This window comes from Mauremys reevesii, linkage group 1, assembly GCF_016161935.1.
Source record: "Mauremys reevesii isolate NIE-2019 linkage group 1, ASM1616193v1, whole genome shotgun sequence".
NCBI classification, from domain to species: Eukaryota; Metazoa; Chordata; order Testudines; family Geoemydidae; genus Mauremys; species Mauremys reevesii.
Window position 1 is genome coordinate 277587182 of NC_052623.1, and position 24445 is coordinate 277611626.

The following is a 24445-nucleotide window of genomic DNA, read 5'->3' on the forward strand; positions in this document are numbered from 1 at the left end:
CCTGCCTTCAGCTGCTTGACCACCCTGACCAGTAAATTTCCACCCCCTGTTCAGACCCTGGCCATCCCCCTGCTCCGATTTGCCCCCTTTGCCCCTTTTTAACCCCTGTAAATAGCAGTCAGCAGAATTTTATGGCTAATAAGGGCAGGCTGAAGGGCAGCATGCTCAGTACACCGTAAATAGCACATTACTATGCAGAGCAATTTACTACACCGGCTCTAGTATAAGGGGCAGGGAAACGGGGGAGTCGCATCAGCTGTGGGGGCTCTGGGCCCTGCCACTCCGGGCCCTAACTCCCGCCTCTGCATAAGTGTGAACTGACAGACGCGTGGACAGGTGGACAGACCCGGGTGCAGACAGACACACAGACAGACATGGGGTGCAGACGGGCAGGGACAGACAAGGTCAGACAGATGGACAGACACGTGTGCAGCAGACAGACATGCAGGGACAGGTGGACAAACGTGTGCAGACAGACATGCACACACAGACACAGCTGGTCTGATCTGCCTCCTCCCACGTGGCCTGCACATGCACAGCCCGGCCGGTCCTGCGGCCGGGTGACAGCGAGTGCTAACACTGGTCCTGCCCTGCCCCAGCTGGATCCCGGGAGGATGGTGCTTGAAGGGCATAGGAAGAGACGTGCACCAAGCTGCGGGTGCCAGTGTGGAGCAGTGAAGTTGATAGTTTCAGTCATTAGTGCATACATGTGTAATGGGGATAAGCTTAGCCCGTTTCCAAAACACTGAGGAAATTTGGCTCTAGATCCATAAGGACTGGCCCGTATCATCATAATGGGTCAAAGCCTAATCCTGTCTCTTGCATGTGCCAGTGCCCATTCTTCATTATATTTGTACACCACCTAGCACAGTGGGGTTTCTGATCATGACTGGCTTCTAAGTGCTGCTGTAAATAAAATCAACGCCAGCTTGGAGAAGGTTCAGCTCTTGCACTGAACTTTTCAGCTTAGGGCACGGTATAATTTATTTATAGGACTACAACTTTCTAACCCTGGTCCCCATTTATTTTTAATGATCAATCATGCAACAGCATTTGTTGGCATGTATACCCTAACTGTGAATATGAGTTGTTACTCCAGCTTCTTTGAGCTTTACAACAAAATAAACATTGTTTGATCTGTTAAAGCAACAACCATCAGTTCCTCACAGCCAGTGTTGGTGTTTCACATTGTCTTTGCTCTCTCGCTCTAAGTGGTATATTCTTTAATAAAGACTATTACTAAAGGGCTATTAAACACAAAAGCAGCAAAAGAAAATGGTACAGTGCAGATTCCTTCAGCCCCTAACTTCCTCGGTATTGTCCTTCCTTCCTAATGAGTCTTTCCCTTATAAATGATCTCAACGTTGTTAGGTATAAAATGCCCATGTCAACTCCATTGTTGATGAAATGTTAATTTGTCTGGTTCACTTCATTTGTCCTGGTCTATTTAAGTGAACTAAGGTCAAGAAAAAAACAGAATTATGTTACCATTACACAAAATGCCATTACTTTTCGTTTTCCTGACAGCCTTTAGCATTGTGTCTTTATTCCTTACATTCATCATCATCATCACAATCACTGTTCATGTTTTATCTCCTGTACCAATAGCTTTTCTCAAGGGACTCCTGTAGCATTAGTCAGAACTCTTTTTCTTCTTGTTGGCTTAAAGAGTCTGAGTCTCCTCTCACATGTGTGTAAATTAGTATCTCCTTTAAAGTCAATGAAGTTACACAGATGTAAAAGCCATGTGAAAGGAGAATCAGGCTCATGAGCTATGACAGAAATTTCTCCAAGTCTCCCTCCCCCAAAGAGTCAGTTTCTGTCTCATTTACAGGGATTTCAAAAAGCCCTAGGCAGTCCAATAATAAATATCTCTACCTTTTTGTCTTAATGTGCTTCTCAACTGTCTTGTTTATCTTTGCTGTACTCCTATCGTCTACTACACAGAATGCAAAGCCTTTATTTTCCTCAGCTATTGCCTGAGGCTTTTTTTATTTTAGTTTCTTACTCAGGGATTTTACCAGTTTTATACTGCTGTGCATCCTACAAGACAGGCTTTCCACTTCGCTTTTAAGAGCTGCTGTGATAAATGAAGGGGGGTAGCTCCCTTTTATGGACACCCAGCCAGCCAGTTAGCTACAAAATCCCTCTTGGTAGCTGTTCTCTACTTGCTTTACCTGTAAAGGGTTAAACAGTCTGACTGCATGCATAGGTAAAAGGAAGTGAGTGGGCACCTTGCAAAAAGAGCCAATGGGAAGGCTAGAACTTTTAAAAATTGAAATAAGACTCCCCTTTTGTCTGTCTGTTGTTCTCTGGAGAGAGGAGACATAGAGCAGCAATGCTGTAAGAAGCTTGTGCCAGGTATGAAAAAATCATCAAATCATACCTAGAAGCTCCTCAGTTTGAAACCCTGGATATGTAAGTATATCAGGAAATGTCTAGGAAGACGTGATTAGATTTATTTCTTTTATTTCTTATTGGCTTTTGGACTCCCCTGTGCTAACCCCCAAATGCTTTTATTTTGCTTGTAATCATTAAACTGGACCTCAAGAAAACCATTCTTGATGCTTATTATTATATTTGCTCTTTTTAAATCTAGCAATAGCCTAAGTTCCAAATGTATTTTCTTTCTTTTTGTTTTTAATAACATTTACCTTTTTTAAGACCAGGATTGGGTTTTTGTGTCCTAAGAGGTTGTGCATATTACAAACACTTATTTGAAATTCTCCATTTACACACACACACACACACACACACACAGAGTGGGATAGGTTTGCATCATTAGCACACCCAACCTGGGTAAATCCCCCGAGTTCCCCCTTTTGAACATACAGTTGGGGTGAAAAGGAGGACTCCCTCTACATTTACATGGATGCCCAGATTGGGGGGAGACACTCCCCTTATTTGCTCTAGTACATGAGAGAGAAGGCAGTCCCACCCACTTGCACACACAGTGGCAGTGTGGAAGGAAGAGAAACAGGTGCTTCCCCATTTGCAGCACACCTACATGAGAGGGGAGAGGAATGAAGCCCCCCCACACACATACATTTGTTGCACACCTGCCTAGTTCCCATCACCTGCCAAATTCTAGGCTGGGGAACTTTCCAAACTTTCCCCAGTTGGGTGGTCAGGAGTGGGCGGGGCAGGGAGAGCTGTGATTGGCTGGGCAGGCAAGGCGCCAGGCTGTGATTGGCTAGGCTCTGTCCCGCTCTTCATAAGGGTGGCAAGCATTCGCTGGGTAAGTGTCTCTCAGTGGGTTAAATTAAAATCGGCAGTGAATTGTTTCCACAGATTTTAAAAAAAAAGGACATCAGGGCTTGTCAAATGGCACCCGGACACACAAACCAAAAGCCAGACTTTCCAGGTGAAAACCAGATTGGTGGCAACCCTAACTCGTGCATTCCTGGAATACTGGACATTCCAGGACTTCTGGGAACAGTGTGAGCCTGCCCCTGCCAACGTGACCCCACTTACGCTAGCGTGAACTCGGATGCACAATGCGCGTGAGGTCATGCTGCATGGGGCAGAATGGCGCCCCCATGCTGCATGATGTTGCACACACTGTGCGTGCAAGGTCACACTGCTTGTGGAGGGAGACACCAGGTCTAAGAGCGCACTGCTCTGTCCCCGCCAGTATGACCTTGCGTGCGAGGTGATGCCTGCAGAGGCAGAGCAGCACCGTTTTTGATGTGGCATCTCCTATCTGATACCCGACGAAATCACGTCCAGTTTTGTCTGACTCCAGCCAGGGGACAAACCCTAGAAAAGCAGGACTGTCTGGTTTAATACAAGTGGCCTGCCTAGTCTTATCCAGAGTCAGATGTCCAGAACAGGAACTGAAGGTCAGACCCAGGTTACTTGGATAAAAGCAAGGCAGGAGCAGGCCTGGGTTTGAAACAGGATCAGGGCAGGAATAAGGCAGGAGCAGGAACTATTGCAGCCCCGGGCAAATTCTCTGAGCAGCTGCCAAACTGCTTCTGGGCTTAAGAGCTGGCCTGCTGACTCTTCTTGCCAATCAAGCAGTGTAATCAATCAGAAACCCCTCTTACAGGCCAGCTGCACTTGTTAGGTTGTCCGGAGGCTTGCTCTGCTTAAGACCCTGATTCCTGACAGTCAGGAGGAGAAACATACGGTGCATGTTTTTTACAATTATAAATTGATTTCAAAAATTTTGAAACAACTCTATGTTGAGCGGTGAGATTGGTTCAGTCACATTCTCACAATCAGCATATTATTGACTTTAGTCATGCATATGCTGTAATTGTATTGGAGTATTTTATTTCCTCACTATTGCCTCTCACAATAATAATGAATTTATCCTCACAAAACCCCTGTGAGATAGGGAAGTATTATTAACCCCATTTTACAGATGGGGAATTGAGGCACAGAAATATTTTGGCCAAAATTTGGCCACTGTCCATTAATTGTTGGAGCCTCAATGTCTGAGTGTCCAACTTCAGATGGGCAGGTTTTTCAGAGCTGTCATAGAAGTAACTAATTCTACCCCTGCACTGCAGGAGAAGGATGATCCTTGCATGGATTGGACCCTCACTACAAAAGGCCTGGGGATGCTGGTCCCATCAGTTAGTCTTCGAACTGTGGAATCAAACAAGACATGGTCACCTCCACCCATAATATTTTAGGAGGACTGAGGGAGAGCATATTGCAGAGATTTGAGTAATGGTGCTAACAGAGACTTATCTGAGTCTAACAGACTGTAAACCCTAGTCTTCATTCAATGGTAGGGGACAATTCCTATGCTATAGAAAACAAGAAGCAATTTACTTTGCAATTAATTTTATGTTTTACTCTATGCAATTGTTGAAAATGTGTTTAAATATGAGCTTTCTTCATTACAAGCAGATTGTTAACTAAAGAATTTAATTATATGCTAAAGAAATATGTCATCTCCAATGCTACCTTCTGAGACCTTCAATGAATTCTTAATCCTGTGTTTATGAAAGTAAAATTTGCTGCTATGGATATAGTGATGTCAAAATTTCAGCATTACCATTTTACTGAAGTGCTAAGGAGAGACGGTAGGACAAAATTCTTATTTCAACAAAAATATCTTTAAAAGCATAAAATATTTAAATATGAATGTGAAAAGAATTCTATTGAACATTTCTCTTTTAAAAATAAATGTAATAGTGGTGGCAGGGTCCAGATTGACAGCACTGAAGAGTTATCTCCTCTGTAATAAAAAACTTTTTACTTATACAGCACTTTTCATCTGATGGTCTCAAAGTGCCTTACAAATATTAATTAAGCCTCATGAAAACCCCCTGATATACTTCAAGGTAACCTTCAAAAAGAATTAAAAAAAGAAAAGAAAAAATGAGGTACGTGCCCTTTTTTGGTTTTTATGAAGGCTGGAAAGGTTTTTCCAAATATGCTGTTTTTCTACTTCTTTTATAAAAGAAATATGAGGAATGTAAATTTTTCATCTTCCCTGTAAGAGTTGGGGGTCTTCTTGGAGGATTGTGGAACTGTAGATGGAGCATTCTCAGCCTTTAATTGAAGGAGCAGTGGCTGTGAATCTTTTCTCCATTTTAGTTAAATATGAGTTATAAGAGAGTTTTAAACATAAAAATCTCACTAAAAATACATTCCCTAATTAGTTACTCAAGTTCCACTTTCTTGATTCCTCTGATGTGATAATCCGAGTAGTACTCCTCTTATCCATAGTGTTATAGGAAAAACATCGAAAACATCTGAATAATGTAAAAATAAACACCCCCCCACACACACATCTCTTATAATAAAAGCAACACATAACAAAAATACTTTCCGTCATCCTTTATATATAATAAAGCAAAAAGGAGCACAACTCTCTTTTTTCCTTTACTGATCACCTTTAAGAATCATTATATCTATTTTATCATTTGGTTAACTGAGGCACAGAGATACAGTGCCTCAGTGAAGTCCGTGAGAGTTTTGCCATTCAGTGGGGCTAGGATTTCACCATTAAGTGTTTACAGTCACACACAGAAGGTAGAACAGAACCCAGGATTTCTGACTCCCAGTCTCAAACTATAATCACCAGGTACAACTCAGCTAATTCCCCCAGACTTCCCCCTGATCCTTTCTGTTAGTTTTATTGCTTGTTGCCTGAATTATTGTAGTTAACAATGGTTTTGAGGCAAAATGATTGTATAACTTGAGCAATGGCTAGGGACCAGAAACTCCCAAATTCTAATCTTGGATCTCACAGTGACTTACTATGTGGTCTTGGTCAAGCAACTTCATTTTTCTGTGTCTATCTTCCCCTTTGTAAAGTTGGGATAACAACACTTCCTTCCTCAGAGGAATGTTTTTATGATACTTTAGTTAAGGTGACCAGACATCCCGATTTTATTGGAACTGTCCCGATATTTACTTGTTTGTCCTGCGTCCCGATATTTTGCCCTCCGGCGCACAGGCAGAGGGGGCTCGTGTCCCCCCTGCCCCAACTCCACCCCGGCCCCATCCCGACTCTGCCCCTCCCTCCCCCATTGGATCCCTCCCCAAATCCCCACCCTGGCCCCGCCTCTTCCCCAAGCACGCCGCATTCCTCCTCCTCACCCCTCCCTCCCAGGCTTGCACTAATCAGCTGTATGGCGGCGCAAGCACTGGAGGGAGGGGGGAGAAGCAGGACGTGGCAGCCAGCTCAGGGGAGATGGAAGCAGAGTGAAGGCGAGCTGGTCGGGGGGGGCAGGGTGTGGAGCTGCCGCTGGGTGCTCAGCCCCCAGGAATTTTTCCTATGCTCCGGTGGCTCTTGTTCCCCTCCCCCTCCACTGCCGGGTCTTGAGGGTTTTTTTGTTGTTTTTTTTGTTGCTCTGCCGGCACCCCCCTAGTCCCGATATTTCATGTCTCTCATCTGGTCACCCTAACTTTAGTTAATGTTTGTCCAAATTTTCAAACAATAATAATACTTAGCATTTATACATATTTTCAATGTTATTTTGTTAAGCATTTTAGAATATTGTATGAAAGATACAATATCTTTGTACTATACTTTTGTAGCTTTTAAATTTGCCTGTTTACAGATTCTCTCTTCAGAATTATATGGCGATACCTAAATACACCGCTTTCGAACAAATCAGTTTCACTGTCAGCAGTATGTAAGAGTTTTTCTTCCTTTAACAAAGACAGAGGGAGCAGTGAAATTGTGAAAGGAGTCCAGTGCAGTGGTTTAGGTAGTTGTTTCTCAGTGAAGCTCATCAATAGAAGCACCTGTGACTAACTGCAAAAGCAGTTAAATGTGTGCTGGTAGGGTAAAGTTTAGCATATAATACATGTTTTATGGAAAAATCTGTAGTTTATATTTGAATATTAGGAGGCTACAAGGCCTGCAGTATCTCAAGGGCAAACAGTCTTTTTGGCCTATTCACATTTTTTAATCAACATCAGGTTTTTGAAAAGGAGAAACCCCAGCAAAATACAGGCTCACTTATTTAGGACTGAATAACTCACATTTTAAATCTTTTTACTACAAAAAGTTCCTGTAAGAGCATTAATTCCTGAAAAAGACATTATTTCGTTTAAGAAACATAAGGAAGAAGGCAAGTTAACTTATTTAATAAAAAATAAAAACTACATAAATCAATAGGGGCCAGATCTCGGTCCCATTAAAATCAATGGCAAAATTCCCACTGGCTTAAGTAGGAACACAATTTGACCTTTAAAACTGTGAAATTCAGTATTTGATTAAATTACTACAGAACGAAAATTCAAGGGAGCAGAGATACAACCCAGTTGAAAAGGCTTCCTCCAGCTATCACACATCCATTAGCAGGATCAAACATTTTCTCCAAATTTTGTATTGACTGCAAAGTAACGTCAAATGGGATCTGGCAAAGATAAAGACAACATTTCTTAAGTAAACAGCTCTTTAATATTACAGTAGGAATAAACTGAGACCTCTTAAATTGTCAAAAAACAGGTTTCCCAACCACAATGGAAGAATAAATTGCAAATATGCACCTAAATAAGTTTGAGCCCAAAATGACCTCTTCTTACATACAACCCCATGGAAACCGGTTAAGGGGGAGGAAACCTCAGCAAGATCCCTTCACAGAGTTTCTCTTTGATCACTCTATGCCCCTCAAACCTGGGGACTTGGTATATCCACTGGATGCCAGGGCACGAGGACCATCTGCCCCAGTCATGTTTTTGTTCTGCTCTTGAACTCTGGTTCCTTCCTCCCAACACTCAGTAGTGTGGCTCCAATGGAGCCATGGTGCCAAGCAGGGGCGGCTCCAGGCCCCAGCACGCCAAGCGCATGCTTGTGGTGGCATGCCGCAGGGGGCGCTCTGCCAGTCGCCGGGATGGCGGCAGGTGGCTCCGGTGGACCTCCCGCAGGCGTGCCTGCGGAGGGTCCGCTGGTCCTGCAGCTTCGGTGGAGCATCTACAGGCACGCCTGCGGGAGGTCCACCGGAGCCGCGGGACCGGCGACCGGCAGAGCGCCCCCCGCAGCGTGCCGCCGTGCTTGGGGCGGTGAAATGGCTAGAGCCGCCCCTGGTGCCAAGGAATCCCACTAGCTACAATTATTACCAATCACCCCGCCACACACACACACACACAATGAGAGGGCTCTAAAGCAGTAGTGGGCAACCTGTGGGCCGCAGGTTGCCCAGCACTGCTCTAAAGGGAAAGAAAGAGTGTCCCAGGTTATGTTACAGTTCCAAGTTAATCTCAGTGGATCTTGTAAGAAGGTGATGCCAGTCCCCCTAGCCCTGACACCAATTAATGTGAGACCACCTGGTCTATATGAACTAGATCAGTCTCAAGTTATTGTTTAATTGCATTCAGCCAAAAGGGATTTTATTTAGAAATTACTTTTGAAATGTAAAATGGACTTTCCCTAGCATTATTCTTTAAAATTTCACTGGGGCATCTGACAGTACTGAGTATATTATTTTTAAACAGATGATCCATCTTCTATTCTCAAAACCTGAACACTAATATACGCTAAAATGAATGAGTCAATGAAAATGGCTTTTTGTTCTAATTAACCAGTTAATTCAATGATGAAGCAAAAGTACAGGTAGATACTTCAACAAAAGAAAAAAAAAGACAGGAAAATACAACGGGCTGCTAAGTGTGACAGGATAAGAAAGAGAATTTTAAAAGACTTTACGCAAAATTTTAAACTGATTTAATTCAATTAGCTCAGGAAAAGACAAAAAGGAGGCAAAAAAAACCAACTGTAAAAGGTTTCTTTAATGGACTAGGTTTTCCCTGGCCCTGCTGTGAGGCAAGGGTTCACAAGAAGCCTCTTCTGCTTACATACCCCATACAAAGGCAAGAACAACTGCAGTCCCTGTGCTCAAAGTAAGGCAAGGAGTGTTTTGGCAACGCATCCTGGCTTCAGGGGACAGGTAAGGGTGGGGCTTGGTGATCACCAAAAGGGGAGCGTGCTACATTATCCTAAAGGAAGTTGTGTGTGAACTCCTCCTGCAGGCTGGAAAACATGGGTGAGGGATTGTAGAGAGGCGGCCTGGCTCCCGGCCGCACCTGAGAGGGATGAGCCAGAACAGCCGCCACAGTGGGCGGAGCCACAGCCGCCTGTCCCCGCCCTCCAGAAGTCAAGGGGCGGGACAGGAAGTATAAAGGCCCAGGCCCAGCGCTCAGTTGCAGCCCGGCGGCCAAAGAGGACAGATGCTCCTGACCGAGCTCCTGCTGGACCGAGCCTTCCCTGAGCCCGGTACCCTGAGGAGGACTGTCCGAGCCTTCCCCGAGCCCGGTACCCCGAGGAGCTGCCCGAGCATCCCCCCAACCTGAGTCTGGAGGAGCAGCCCGACCTATCCAGCGCTCAGTACGCCGAGGAGCCCATGGTGTGGGACCCCACTGCGGACACCAGCGATGAGCAGGTACCCATGGAGGGGGAGATGGGAAGTAGCCCGGGGGTAGCTGACCCCAGTCTGGCTACCGCAGATTTCGAGCCGATGTCGGTGTGTTGCGGTCAGGACCCCACCGACGCAGCAGCAGACTAACTGCCGCTGTTAGGGCCCCGGGCTGGGACACAGTGGAGTGGGTGGGCCTGTGTCCCCCCGCCACCCCACTCACGGGTGGCAGTCTCCCCCTCACCCCAGCGCTCAGACATAGAAGTCTGGACTTCCCTGCTGTTTGCTTAGCTCCTGCCTGAGGACCTGAGCCCTTGAACTACTGCTTGTTGCCCTGCCCTGACCCAGGGCTTGGGCTTTACTGACTTTGTTTGCTCAGCCCCTGCCTGAGGGTCTGAGCCCCTGAACTGACTGTTTGTTTTGCTTAGCCCTGCTTGAGGGCCTGAGCCTGTGAACTGCTGTTTGTTGCCCTGCCCTGACCTAGGGCTGGGCTTCCCTGACCTCTTGTTGTTGCTCAAGCCCCTGCCAGAGGGTCTGAGCCCCTGACCTCTTGTTGTTGCTCAAGCCCCTGCCAGAGGGTCTGAGCCCAGAACTGCTGTCTGTTGCCCCGCCCTGACTGAGGGCTTGGGTTTAAATTACTGCCTGTTTTGCTCAGCCCCTGCCTGAGGGTCTGAGCCTAGGAACTACCATTTGCTGCCCCGCCCTGACCTAGGGCTTGGACTTCAGAGACTGAACTGATTACGTGGCCCCGCATAGAGAGGCGGCCTGGCTCCCGGCTGCACCTGAGAGGGCCGAGCCCCAACACCGGACCCTTACAGGGATTATACCTCCTGATGCACAATCTCTCACTGAGCTTCCCCCGACTTCAACAAACGGTTTTCTGTTATGTGCACAGTCTAACCAAAGATGTTTTATAAAATTTACTGAAAGTGTTGGAAATATTGCTCTGAAATATATTTTAAAGAGGAAGGTGCTGAGCATCCTTAACTTCCATTGGCTTCAGTGAGATTTGAAGATACTCAGCCCTTTGCAGGATCAGGCCCTAAATCCTTCCTTAACCAAATCTCCCATGAAAGTTTTACGTGAGAGGATTTGGCCTGAAGCCTCTATTCAACATGTTGGATTGAAAAGTCAATTTTTTTGCCTGTGGAAACATATGAGTTTGTTTTTGGCATAAAACTACATCAAACTAAAAGGTTAATGCCATTGTGTGGCTATGAGGGAACTTGGCTGGACCTGCTTTGTACCTACAACCAGATTCACCACAATGAGAAGTTCAGAAGAATTTTAAAACAGGCCCCACTGACACAGCCCACCAGGACTGTAAGGAAGAATGGCTCCTCTTCCTATTCACCTGGCCCAGCTTCTACTTCCAGGGAAGATGTTTGGGCAGGATTGTTGGAAGTCTGATTTCTGCAGAAATAACTGCATTTAGATATGGGCCATGAACTGAGTAATGTGGAGGGATAGGGTCCTTTGGGAGGAGGAAGATTTATTTCTCAAAGGGGATATCTGGGTTGGTGGGAAGGGGGAAGGTGATATGTACAAAAGGGTTTTGAGGAGCTCTGCATTTGTGCTGGTGAATGTTGATCAGCCAAGATGGGACTGCAGAACTGCCAGATACCATGGACCTTTTCCCCATTATTAGTTGGGCCAGAATCCGTAAGAGTCAGTCCTTTGGCAGGACTGCTCTTTGAGTACCAGGGAGTACTGTATTTAGTAATGAGGCGGAGGAGATAATTTGATTGGGAAGGGGGAGTGGAGATGAGAGATCCACGGTTTAATTATTTATAAAGGGTGAATGAGGGGGATGCCTTGTGTATTCATCATTATGCTGTGGGCAGCTGTAGGGTAAAGGTATTTGGGGATTAGTGGAGGGGTTACTGGTTAGGATGGACTTTGACACTTACCCTAGGGATTCTTACTTGAACACCCAGCTGCAGCCACTGCAGCACTTTCATGGCCACCTTAAGGTAGTCGAGAAAGTTGAGTAATAGTGCCCCATACTGGAAAGCTTTCATGCTGATTGAAGAGAAGATTACTTATCCTGTGCAGTAACTGCAGGTTCTCCACTTGTAGGTGCGGCAGAACACCCTGCACCTGGGATCGGAGATCTTCATCAGCAGTGCCCATCAGACTGCACATGCGCACCTCCCACTCTTGCGCTGTGAGCGGGCCCTATATATAGTGCTGTGCAGTCTGACCGCTGCCAGTTCCGTCTCTGCCACAGAACTTGTGTTTTCGTCTCTGAAGCAGAGGGCAGGAGGGTAGGTAGTGGAGCACACATAGGGACACATATCTCAAAGAACCTCAATTACTGCACAGGGTGAGTAATCTTCTCTTCTTCTTAGAGTGATGTCACTACAGGTGCTCCACTTATAAGTGACAAGAAAGCAGTGACCCTGATTGGAAGGCTGGGGTTTCAGAGTGACATTTACTGCTGCTGATGAGACAGCATGTCCTAGGAGAGTGTCCGCTGTGGCATCATGCATGATAGCATAGTGACGAGAAAAAGTGTCTGTTGATGCCCATGTGGCAGCTTTGCAAATGTCAGCAATGGGGACATTATTGAGAAAAGCTATCGAGGTGGATAGTGGACATGTGGAATGTGCTCTAATTGCAGTAGGGGCTGTCTATTGTGGAGTTTGTGAGAGGGGTCTCTGAAGAGGGACGGGGTGGGGAGGTGGCAGGGCAGTATAGGAAGGGGATGGAGTATCCTTCCTTGACTATCTTTAGAACCCACTTGTCCAACATGATTAGTCTCCATGGTAGGAAAAACAGAGCTAGTCGGTCGCCAAACTGGTGGGATGTCAAAGAAGGTGGAAATGACTGGGAGACTTCTCAGGGCCTCGACCACACCTTCAAAACTGTTGCTTCGGTGGGTGTGCATGAGAGGTAGCCCACTGAGGAGTGCTGTCTACGTTTGGAGGGAGATCTTTGTTTTCAGTGCTGGATGTCATAAAAGTGCCGTTGAGGAGTATACTGCAGTGATCGGGATCATGGGGGGGAAAATGATACTTCCCCAGGCGTCTTTTCGGCACTGGTATGTAGATACTGAAAGACTGGAGAGGAGTCTTTAAGGGAGTGCAGGGAATCATCTGTGTGCACTATGAATACTTTTTAGCCCTCAAAGATAAGTCTTCCACAGAGGTTTGTACCTCCTTAGGAAAGCCCGAGAGGTGGAGCCATGAAGAATGCCTCACGATCACACCAGTTGCGATGGAGCGGGCGGCGGTATCTGCGGTCTAATGTGGCTTGTAGGTTTGTATGTGCTAGGAAGCATCTCTCAGATATTAGAGTCTGAAATTGCTCTTTCTTGACCTCTGGAAGATCACAACAGAGTTCCTCCAACTTGGAATAATTTAAGTACAGTAGAATCTCAGAGTTACGGATACCAGAGTTATGAACTGACCAGTCAACCACACACCTCATTTGGAACGCAATCAGGCAGCTGCAGAGACACCCCCCCCCCCAAAAAAAAGCAAATACAGTACAGTACGGTGTTAAACATAAACTACTAAAAAAAGGGAAAGTTTCAAAGCTGTATTAAGTCAATGTTCAGTTGTAAACTTTTGAAAGAACAACTATAATGTTTTGTTCAGAGTTACGAACATGTCAGAATTATGAACAACCTCCATTCCTGAGGTGTTCATAACTCTGAGGTTCTACTGTCACTCTATTTAGCCATCAGAGCTCGTAGTATAAAATTCAAAATTGGATCATGGCTGATGAACATGTCTTGCATTCAAATAAGTCTAAGCATTTCCAAACTCTGTCTGGATGGCCAGACCGGGATTGGTATTGACGGTCTTTCTCTTGCACCACACTGTCTACCAGAGAATTAGGGGTGGGGTGCAAGAATAGAAATTCTGCATTTTTTGATGGAACATAGTATTTTTGTTGTCATGTTTGCAAATTAGAGGGATGATGGATGCTGGGGTCTGCCAGAGCACTTTCGTGGTGTCGAGAAAAGCCTCATTTATTGGTACTGCGATCTTGGAAGAAGAGGATGTGTTCAGACTATCAAGTAGCTTATGCTGCTGGGCGCTGACTTCCTCCAATGGAATCTGAAGAGAGTCTGAAATCCTGTGGAATAACTTAAACATGTCTGAAGTTGTCAGCAGTTGTAGAAGGTGGAGGCATGATAGCCTCGTCCAGGGAAGAGGAAGAGAAATGTTATGTTGGTGTGGCTTCCTTCTTCTGTTTCTCCTCCTGTTCTTCCTCAGCCAATGGCAGAGGCTCAGCCTCCGGAAGGTGAGAGACCAACAAGGTCACATCTAAGGAGAGGGGACTCAGGAATGTCAGATACCAGTAGGTTTTTAGGATATTTGAAATCTTGTGAAGGGGGGAAAAGCATCATCGGTGCCGACATGTGACTCAATGCTGAAGGAGGGATGTGCTCCCCTGAAGACTCAGTAGATGGAGCAAGAGGCTTGGTCAGTGTCAATGACTTGGGCAGTGCCAATTTGGCTGGTGCCAATGACTTTGCCAGTGCTGATGATTTTGCCAGTGCCAACAGTTTCAATGGCCTGTCTCGGGCTCCAGAGTTGTGAGACGGTTTCTTCATTTTGGTAGGAGAGGTACTTGGACAGGCCCTGGAGCTATGTCCCCTGTCAGATGATATTGAGGCAACTGACCTCTCAGGGGATGGTGTTCTGGCAGACTGTGCCTCAAAGTGTGAGGAGGGAGCCCATTTCTTTTCATCCAAGCAAGAAAGTGATGACTTTCTCTCCAAGGGACGCAGGGAATGAGGATTGGCAGATGATCTGGCAGAGCATGAGGGCCTCACAGGAGTGAAGTCTGGGCCCAGGTCCAATGCCGGTTGTAGTGACTTCTCCATGAGGAGAAATTTTAACTGAATTTCCCAGTCTTTTCTGGCTCTGACTATCAGGCTGGGGCAGTGGGAACACTTTTGTGGGACGAGTCCCTCTCCCAGACAGTGAATGCACTGCAGGTGGCTGTCTGGTACTGGGAAGGCAACCATGCAAGAAACACACCTCTTAAACCTGGGTGATCTGGACATAATTATGAGGGGGGAAAAAGTTTCCTGGGCGGGAAGTGGAGAAACGAAAACCTAAACTATGAAATAACTGTAAAGGTAAAGTTAAAACAATTTTGTAAACATTTTTAGATAGAGGAAAAGAGAAGGAAAAGAAGAAAATACTAACTACGCTACAACTAACAGGTAAGGCACTATCTACTGAGGGAACAGGATAAGCAGGCTCTTGCGGATTCCATCCCAGACCAAAGGCTGCAGAGAAGGAACTGGGGGCAGTTGGACAGCACAGCACAGCACTATATATACATCCTGTGAGACGGGGAAGGTGCACATGTGTGGTCCAACGGCACTGCTGATGAAGATCTCTGATCCCAAGTGCAGGGGACACTGCCACGCCTACACCTGGAGCACCCATAGGTATATCACTCAAAGAAGAACCATTAAGCTTCCATCAGGCAGACTTGAGGAAAAAAATTGTCCTCATCAGTCTATCAACAGCTGATGAGACTTTATACTAATGTTTTGGCATCTACTATCACACTAGTTGCACCCAGGCCAGCTTCTCCTCACAGAACACCAAGGTTTACAAATAACCTGAAAAAAATGAAGAGAGGCAGGAAATCCCTAGAGGGCCAGTGGTTGAATTGTCATACTGAGTCTGACCGACGAACAGATTTTTTTAACATGGTATGCTATATCTGTTTTTATTTAATGCAGTGTTGGTGTAGCCATGTTGGTCCCAGAATATTAGAGAGACAAAGTGGGTTAGGCAATATCTTTTATTGGACCAACTTCTGTTGGTGAGACAGACAAGCTTTCAAGCTACAAAGAGCTCTTCGTCAGGTCTGGGAAACATACTCGAGGTGTCACAGCTAAGTACAAGGTGGAAAAGATTGTATAGCATAAGTAGTTAACAGATATTTCAAGGGACCATTCAAGGTCACGTGGTCTGTCAACATCTCTCCAGTCATAAGGGAAACAAAAAGCTGGGGGGGTCAGGGGTTTAGTGGGTTACAGATTGTTGTAATAAGCCATGAATCCAGTGTCTCTGTTCAGTCCATGATTTTTAGTGTCCAGCAAAGTTATCAATTTTAGCTCCCAAGCTCATCTTTTGAAGGTATTCTGCAGGTTTCCTTTGAGATGAAGACCGAGAGGTCAGATATAGAATGATGGCTTTGTGAAAAGCGTTCACTCATAGGTGATTTGGTATTTTTGTCTCTTATCACTTTTATGTGAGAGTTCATTCGGGAGCATAGTGATTGTCTGGTTTCACCCACATAGTTGTTATTGGCAGTGGTGAGCTGGAGCTGGTTCGCACCAGTTTGCAGGAACCGGTTGTTAAATTTAGAAGCCCTTTTAGAACCGGTTGTCCCGCACGGGACAACCGGTTCTAAAAGGGCTTTTAAATTTAACAACTGGTAAAGCTCCAGCTCCCTAGTGAGGAGGGCTTTAAACTAGGTTCACCGGGGGAAGGAGACCAAAGCCCTGAGGTAAGTGGGGAAGTGGGCTACTGGGAGGAAGCACAAGCAGGAGACTGCCAGAGGGGAGGACTCCTGTCTCAGACCGAGAAAGCGGGACAATCAGCGAGTTATCTTAAGTGCCTATACACAAATGCAAGAAGCCTGGGGAACAAGCAGGGAGAACTAGAAGTCCTGGCACAGTCAAGGAATTATGATGTAATTGGAATAACTGAGACTTGGTGGGATAACTCACATGATTGGAGTACTGTCATGGATGGATATAAACTGTTCAGGAAGGACAGGCAGGGCAGAAAAGGTGGGGGAGTTGCGTTGTATGTAAGAGAGCAGTATGACTGCTCAGAGCTCCAGTATGAAACTGCAGAAAAACCTGAGAGTCTCTGGATTAAATTTAGAAGTATGAACAACAAGGGTGATGTCGTGGTGGGAGTCTGCTACAGACCACCGGACCAGGGGGATGAGGTGGACGAGGCTTTCTTCCAGCAACTAACAGAAGTTACTAGATCACAGGCCCTGGTTCTCATGGGTGACTTTAATCACCCCGATATCTGCTGGGAGAGCAATACAGCAGTGCACAGGCAATCCAGGAAGTTTCTGGAAAGTGTAGGGGACAATTTCCTGGTGCAAGTGCTGGAGGAACCAACTAGAGGAAAAGCTCTTCTTGAACTGTTGCTCACAAACAGGGAAGAAATAGTAGAGGAAGCAATAGTGGATGGGAACCTGGGAGGCAGTGACCATGAGATGGTCGAGTTCAGGATCCTGACACAAGGAAGAAAGGAGAGCAGTAGAACAGAGACCCTGGACTTCAGAAAAGCAGACTTCGACTCCCTCAGGGAACTGATGGGCAAGGTCCCCTGGGAGAATAACATGACGGGGAAAGGAGTCGAGGGAAGCTGGCTGTATTTTAAAGAAACCTTATTGAGGTTGCAGGAACAAACCATCCCGATGTGTAGGAAGAAAAGTAAATATGGCAGGCGACCAGCTTGGCTCAACAGTGAAATCCTTGCTCATCTTAAACACAAAAAAACAGCTTACAAGAAGTGGAAGATTGGACAAATAACCAGGGAGGAGTATAAAAGTATTGCTCAGGCATGCAGGAGTGAAATTAGGAAGGCCAAATCATGCTTGGAGTTGCAGCTAGCCGGAGATGTTAGGAGTAACAAGAAGGGTTTCTTCAGATATGTTAGCAACAAGAAGAAAGTCAAGGAAAGTGTGGGCCCCTTGCTGAATGAGGGAGGGAACCTAGTGACAGAGGATGTGGAGAAAGCTAGTGTACTCAATGCTTTTTTTGCCTCTGTCTTCACAGACAAGGTCAGCTCCCAGACAGCTGCACTCTGCAGCACGGTATGGGGAGGAGGTGACCAGCTCTCTGTGGGGAAAGAAGTAGTTCGGGACTATTTAGAAAAGCTGGACGAGCACAAGTCCATGGGGCCGGATGCGCTGCATCCGAGGGTGCTAAAGGAGTTGGCCGATGAGATTGCAGAGCCATTGGCCATTATCTTTGAAAAATCATGGCGATCGGGGAAGGTCCCGGATGACTGGAAAAAGGCTAATGTAGTGCCCATCTTTAAAAAGGGAAGAAGGAAGATCCAGGGAACTACAGGCCAGTCAGTCTCACCTCAGTCCCTGGAAAAATCATGGAGCAGGTCCTCAAGGAATCAATTCTGAACCACTTAAAGGAGGGAAAGTGATCAGGAACAGTCAGCATGGATTCACCTAGGGCAAGTCATGCCTGACTAACCTAATTGCCTTCTATGATGAGATAACCGGCTCTGTGGATGGGGGGAAAGCAGTGGATGTGCTATTTCTGGACTTTAGCAAAGCTTTTGATACAGTCTCCCACAGTATTCTTGCCAGCAAGTTAAAGAAGTATGGGCTGGATGAATGGACGGTAAGGTGGATAGAAAACTGGCTAGATGGTCGGGCTCAACGGGTAGTGATCAATGGTTCCATGTCTAGTTGGCAGCCGGTATCAAGTGGGGTGCCCCAAGGGTCGGTGCTGGGGCCGGTTTTATTCAATATCTTCATTAACGATCTGGAGGATGGTGTGGACTGCACCCTTAGCAAGTTTGCAGATGACACTAAACTGGGAGGAGTGGTTGATACGCTGGAGGGTAGGGACAGGATACAGAGGGACCTAGACAAATTAGAGGATTGGGCCAAAAGAAATATGATGAGGTTCAACAAGGACAAGTGCAGAGTCCTGCACTTAGGACGGAAGAATCCCATGCACTGCTACAGACTAGGGACCGAATGGCTGGGCAGCAGTTCTGCAGAAAAGGACCTAGGGGTTACGGTGGACGAAAAGCTGAATATGAGTCAACAGTGTGCCCTTGTTGCCAAGAAGGCTAATGGCATTTTGGGTTGTATAAGTAGGGGTATTTCCAGCAGATCGAGGGAAGTGATCATTCCCCTCTATTCAGCACTGGTGAGGCCTCATCTGGAGTACTGTGTCCAGTTTTGGGCCCCACACTACAAGAAGGATGTGGATAAATTGGAGAGACTCCAGCGGAGGGCAACAAAAATGATTAGGGGGCTGGAACACATGACTTATGAGGAGAGGCTGAGGGAACTGGGATTGTTTAGCCTGCAGAAGAGAAGAATGAGGGGGGATTTGATAGCTGCTTTCAACTACCTGAAAGGGGGTTCCAAAGAGGATGGATCTAGACTGTTCTCAGTGGTAGAAGATGACAGAACAAGGAGTAATGGTCTCAAGTTGCAGAGGGGGAGGTTTAGGTTGGATATTAGGAAAAACTTTTTCACTAGTAGGGTGGTGAAGAACTGGAATGGGTTACCTAGGGAGGTGGTGGAATCTCCTTCCTTAGAGGTTTTTAAGGTCAGGCTTGACAAAGCCCTGGCTGGGATGATTTAGTTGGGTTTGGTCCTGCTTTGAGCAGGGGGTTGGACTAGATGACCTCCTGAGGTCCCTTCCAACCCTGAGATTCTATGATTCTATGATTCCCTGGCTCCGGCCCAGCCTCCAGCGCGCCCGGCCTGGCCTCCAGCACAGTAAGGGGGCAGGGAGCAGGGGGGGGGTGTTGGAAGAAGGTAGGGGAGTTTGGGGCGGTCAGAGGGCAGGGAACAGGGGGATTGAATGGGGGCAAGGGTCCCAGGGGGGCAATCAGGAAGGAGCAGGGGTTGGATGGGGCGGTGGGGGGGCAGTCGGGGGTAGGGATTTCGGGGCAGTCAGGGGACAGAGAGAAGGGGTGGTTGGATGGGGCAGGGGTTCTGGGGGGGCATCAGGAATGAGAGGAGGGGTTGGATGGGGCAGCAGGGGGCAGTCAGGGGACAGGGAAGGGAGGTGGATGGGGCAGGAGTCCCGGGGGGGCAAGGAATGTGGGGGGTTGAATGGGGCAGTCCTGGGGGGGGCACGACCCCCTCCTGGGGTGAGGAGGAGGGAACCGGTTGTTAATTTTTTGGCAGCTCATCACTGGTTATTGGGATATATAGTGCACTGAATGAGATTCACAACATGTTGTGATAGGCATGTGTAGAACCCCTGGATCTTGAAAGGTGTGTTATGGGGAGTGTTGATCATTGTAGCAGTGGAGATATGCCTACAGGTTTTGTATCAGTTGTTCTGACAGAGTCTGGTCAACATCCTGGACTCCACGATCAGCTTCAGCAGTGGAACCCTACAGACAACTACATACAAGAAACCCACAGATCACTACACCTACCTTCACAGATCCAGTGAACACACCAAGAAATCTGTTATCTAAAGCTAGGAACTCAGATACCACAGAACATACTCCAAGTAGAAAGTCCAGGATATATACCTGTAATGGGGGAGGGTCCCAGAGCTTGGGCTGCAGCCCAAGCCCGAAAGTGTACACTGCAGTTAAACAGCCCCTTAGCCTGAATCAGCTGGCATGGGCCAGCTGTGGGTGTCTAATTGCAGTATAGATGTACCTTTTGAGTACATTTCCCAGATCTAATGAAGAGCTTGGTATAAGCTCAAAAGTTTGTCTCTCTCACTTACAGAAGCTGGTCCAATAAAATATATTACCTCACCACCCTTGTTTTTATTTAAGACAGTCTTTCTACGGACTTGGAAACTGATAGTGAGGTCACAATCACTCTTTGGATGCATCCAAGAGAAACTGAATTCTGATCACAAGTGGAGCAACAACTTGAGTACAATGTCATGGACCAAAAAAAATGTACCAATCCAGCTCCCAAAAAAGTTGAAAGTAAGAGCCAAAAAGGACAGAAGGAAAGCCCAAGTGACTGGAGGGTCCAAAGCTAGATGTAGGGATACATTAGTCATTACATTAAAAAGTGCAGGGAATCTGGTGGAGCCTATGCAAAGGATGTAGCTCTTGGCAAAGGTGAAGAGAAAAATTAGACAAATCTACTGTGAGCATTTTTAGTTTTCTGTTGTATGTGGAAGGAAGTGTTTGTAGCCCAAACAATGAAGATATAAAGTTTATAATCATGCTATTGAGTAGGCCTGAGACCTGATGAAACACCTGCCTCCCCGTCCCATATTAAACCAGCCGTGGGTGAAACTCAGGGAGTTCACCTCTAACACTGAAGACCAAAAAAAAGAATGTTCTGCTGCTGATAAAGCATGCCCACCTCAGGAATGTCCCTAATGAAAGTTATAACTGTCAAGGTAGTAAAGACGCTGAGAAATTAGGGAGGATACAGAAAGAGACTGAATAAATGGTAAGATAAGCTCTGACTAGTGTTTTAATGCTGACCATCTGCATAAACAGAGAGGTCACAAGTAAATTTATCTTTCATGCCTAAATTGTAAATGTAAAAACTTGAGCAGGAAGGAGGACACAGACACCAGTGTGTAATTGGTTAAATTTTTGTTATTTAGGAGTGTGGGATAATGTGATAGGTTTAGTAAATGTAAAGGAGGTAGCTAGTTTCACCTATATAAGGTAAATGAAAAACAATGCTCTTTGGGTACCATTTCCAGACTGCAGTTAAACATCAAGCTCCCAGAACTCTGACCCCTCTATATGACCGTGACGTGCAGAGGCATCGCTGGGAACCCCCAGGTTAGTGGATCCTCAATGGCCATTGGGTGAAATTTGTCTATGTATTGGGAGTGGTGAGCATAAGAGATTTGCTTGGTATACATATTCTCTGTGTGTTGCTAATAAATAGGTGTTTAGAGCACAGCTGTTAAAAGCTTTTCCCAGTGAAAGAGCCTTAACAGACTCATAGAGCCCTGAGCCCCGTGAGTAGGAGCGGGTACTTAAATTGACCAGGTTTCTTCCTGAGCCCTATGGGTAAGGATAGGTACCCTACACCCTGAGCTCTTGGAAGAAAAGGGTGGGAGTGCCTAAATTGATTGAGTCAACCCGTGAGCCCTGGGTAGGGTATAGGCGGGGTACTCTAAATTGAGCAGGTAACAATTGTGTACATCAATGCTCTTTTACTTGTACAAATCTCTATTAAAAACCAATAATGTAGGAAAGAAAGAAAGACACTAATTGATATTATCTCTATTTTAGTTTGATCAAAGAATTTTAGCCTTGAAGAAAGAGGGTTTTTTTAAAATCAGAATATCATACCTCAGTTAATGGAGAGGACCGATCTGGAACAACACACAGCAAAGCTTTTACTTCAGACAAACATTGTTTAAGCATTTCCTAATGATAACAAAATAGGAAAAAATCAATGCTGTATTTTACGTTTTCTGCTACGAATTATTAGATAGGAATTTTAAAAATTATTTTTCGATGCCTAACAATTATGGGGTTATTTGTTGTTTTGACAGAATTCCAAGTGTGGGAATGTTTGTTCCATTTTTTAATACTGCAGAGAAGTGATGTTCAGACATCCTTAAATTTATAAAGTACCAGACTTATAGTATCTACAATAAATTCATGCTGGTCTTTTCTATAGAACTTAAGGGCCCAATCCTGCAGTCCTTACTCAGGCAAAACACCAATTGACTTCAGGAATGAGTAGAGCCGTCCCTAGGGGAGTGCGGGGGCCGGGACAACACCTCCACACATCCCCTCATCGCCCCCATTCCACCCCTTCCCCAAGCCCCTGCCCTGCCTCTTTCCGGCTTCCGCTCCCTCCCCCAAGCAACGCCAGGAGGCGGAGCGGAACGGGGCAGGCTAGAGACAGGTTGCTCATTGCTGCTGGCGCCAGGCCCTCTGCTAACCCCCCCAGGCCACCCTGGACCCCGCATCCCAAAGCACAGGGCCCCACAAAGCACAGGGCGGTTGTCCCTGTCCATCCTATGGATGGGACAGCTCTGGGAATGAGCCCCCAGTAAATGTACTTCTGCCACACATTTATGGAAGACAGAGTTAAGCAGATAGGCAAAACGATATTTGTGTACATGCAACATACAAAAGAAATGCCACAACCAATTAGCATTCCAGACTGTGGTCTTCAGATCACTGACTTATTTACTAATGAAAGTTTGAACAAAAACCTTCAGCTAATCAGAAACAGTCACTAAAGGACAGCTCTGTCTACCTTCTAAAAACACTGTATTCCGCGATTGGCTGAAACATCATTTGTTCTCCAAGCCAGTCAGAATACAGCTTTTCAATAACGGCACAGTGAGCAATTGTCACTGCTTCACAGCACTCATCAAGCAAAATGACAGCATCTACATCATTAATCATTTCATATAATAGATACAGAGAGAACACTGTCACATGATAAATGTCTCCCACTTTGAAAATAAACGCCTACTTTTACTCGGCATTTATCAAGCAGCAGTTACACTGCAGCAATATTCTATTCCATTGACATTATCTCAAAGAGACCACATGGAAATTCTGAAATTGCCTCTTTTGTATTTATTTATTTATTTATTTCTGTCACAGAGACATATTCAGCCTTGCTAATAAAAAGAGAGAGCATGGTGGGATAGAGAAAATGAAAAGAAATTCTTTGCCAGTTTTAGCCCTACTCAGTTATTGGAAGGTTCTCTTTTTAGAATCCAAACACTGCCCATTCTGCACTGAAAATGTATAAGCTATTTTGTATTGATCTTCATATTAGTATAATACCATGGCCAACATTTTCAAATACAGATCACTAAAAAAGTTAGGTGCTTACAGTCGTATTTAGACATCTGAGAATGTGGCCTTTATTTTCAGGGAAGCTGAGCATATTTTATGGTTTTAAAGTGCCAGGCACACCTGACAAGAAAGGGAAAAAGTTACAAACTTAAAGATTAGGTGAGGTGGGTGAAAATGTTTCAGCTTTCATTGAAGTAGTTGAAGGAGGTCTCCGTTTTTGTCTTTTCTTCCAATTTTCCCATTTCCTCCAAAATAAACATCTAAGACATCACACTATCAGACGTATTTAGAAGCCTGAGCATAATTTATCCTCACTTACTTCTATTTTTTCATCAAGTTGCATCTTTGCAAGATTAATTTTGGACTTTGTTGAAGGCACTCGTTTCTGTCTTTCACTTTGTTCTTGTAAAGGAAAACTTGTAGATGACTGCACCAAAATTTCAATTTGCTGTTTCACATTGGACAATTTCTCATGTAAGGAAATAATGCTAAAAAAGAATAATGTTGTATCTGTTACAAAATGCAGCTATACATTTGGCAATGCTTTAATGGTACTTTTATTTCCATACATAAACAAATTGACATGAGTTGTTTCTCACAGTTTTACTATGATGGTTTCTTTTATTTCAAGCCTGATCCTGCAGTTTTGCACAAACCAAACTTTCACTGAAGACAATGGAAATATGAGATGTGAAGGAATGCAGTATTAGGCACTTTGTGATTTAAAAGAACCACAATAGAAATGGTAAGAGGAAACATACTTCAAAAATAATATTTTCTCCTTTGTGCCATTGTCATTCTGTTGCCTTCGTTGCTATGTTGTGTGTTTTGTATGCCAAAACACACCAGTTAAGTTTAACAATTTGATGATCTGGGTTGGATTTGAAATAATACATAAAATATTGCTATAGTTTGTATAACAAAATTAGGAAGTTCCGGAATTTTGAGGCAGTGATACGTTTTATCTACAAGACTATTCCCTTCACAATGTTCTCCAGTGCTTCCTCCAGTCCAATTCTGCATTGCTCAAACAATACTGCTTCTATTACTTTCCTTGGGAGTCTATCCACACTCTGATATATCTCAAAGTTTACTGATATTCAGCCTAAAATTTATTTTACCTAATTTTAT

General features: G+C 45.3%; 1 protein-coding gene across 11 annotated transcripts in view; it reads right to left on the reverse strand.

Moving 5' to 3' along the window:
• Positions 1-1330: 1330 nt before the first annotated feature.
• The window catches only part of CFAP54 (cilia and flagella associated protein 54), a 223036-nt gene continuing 199921 nt past the window's right edge, over positions 1331-24445 (reverse strand). For 5 of the 11 annotated variants that reach the window (XM_039519520.1, XM_039519519.1, XM_039519523.1 and 2 more), the window contains 3 exons: positions 23634-23802; positions 21839-21916; positions 6632-7832 (listed from right to left, as the gene is read on the reverse strand). In XM_039519520.1, coding sequence (XP_039375454.1) covers positions 7713-7832; positions 21839-21916; positions 23634-23802 — 367 coding nt within the window. In that variant the 3' untranslated portion in view covers positions 6632-7712. Of the gene's footprint in view, positions 1457-6630; positions 7833-21838; positions 21917-23351; positions 23435-23633; positions 23803-24445 lie in introns of those variants that run through there. The other 6 variants (XM_039519530.1, XM_039519529.1, XM_039519521.1 and 3 more) reach the window with 5 other exon arrangements.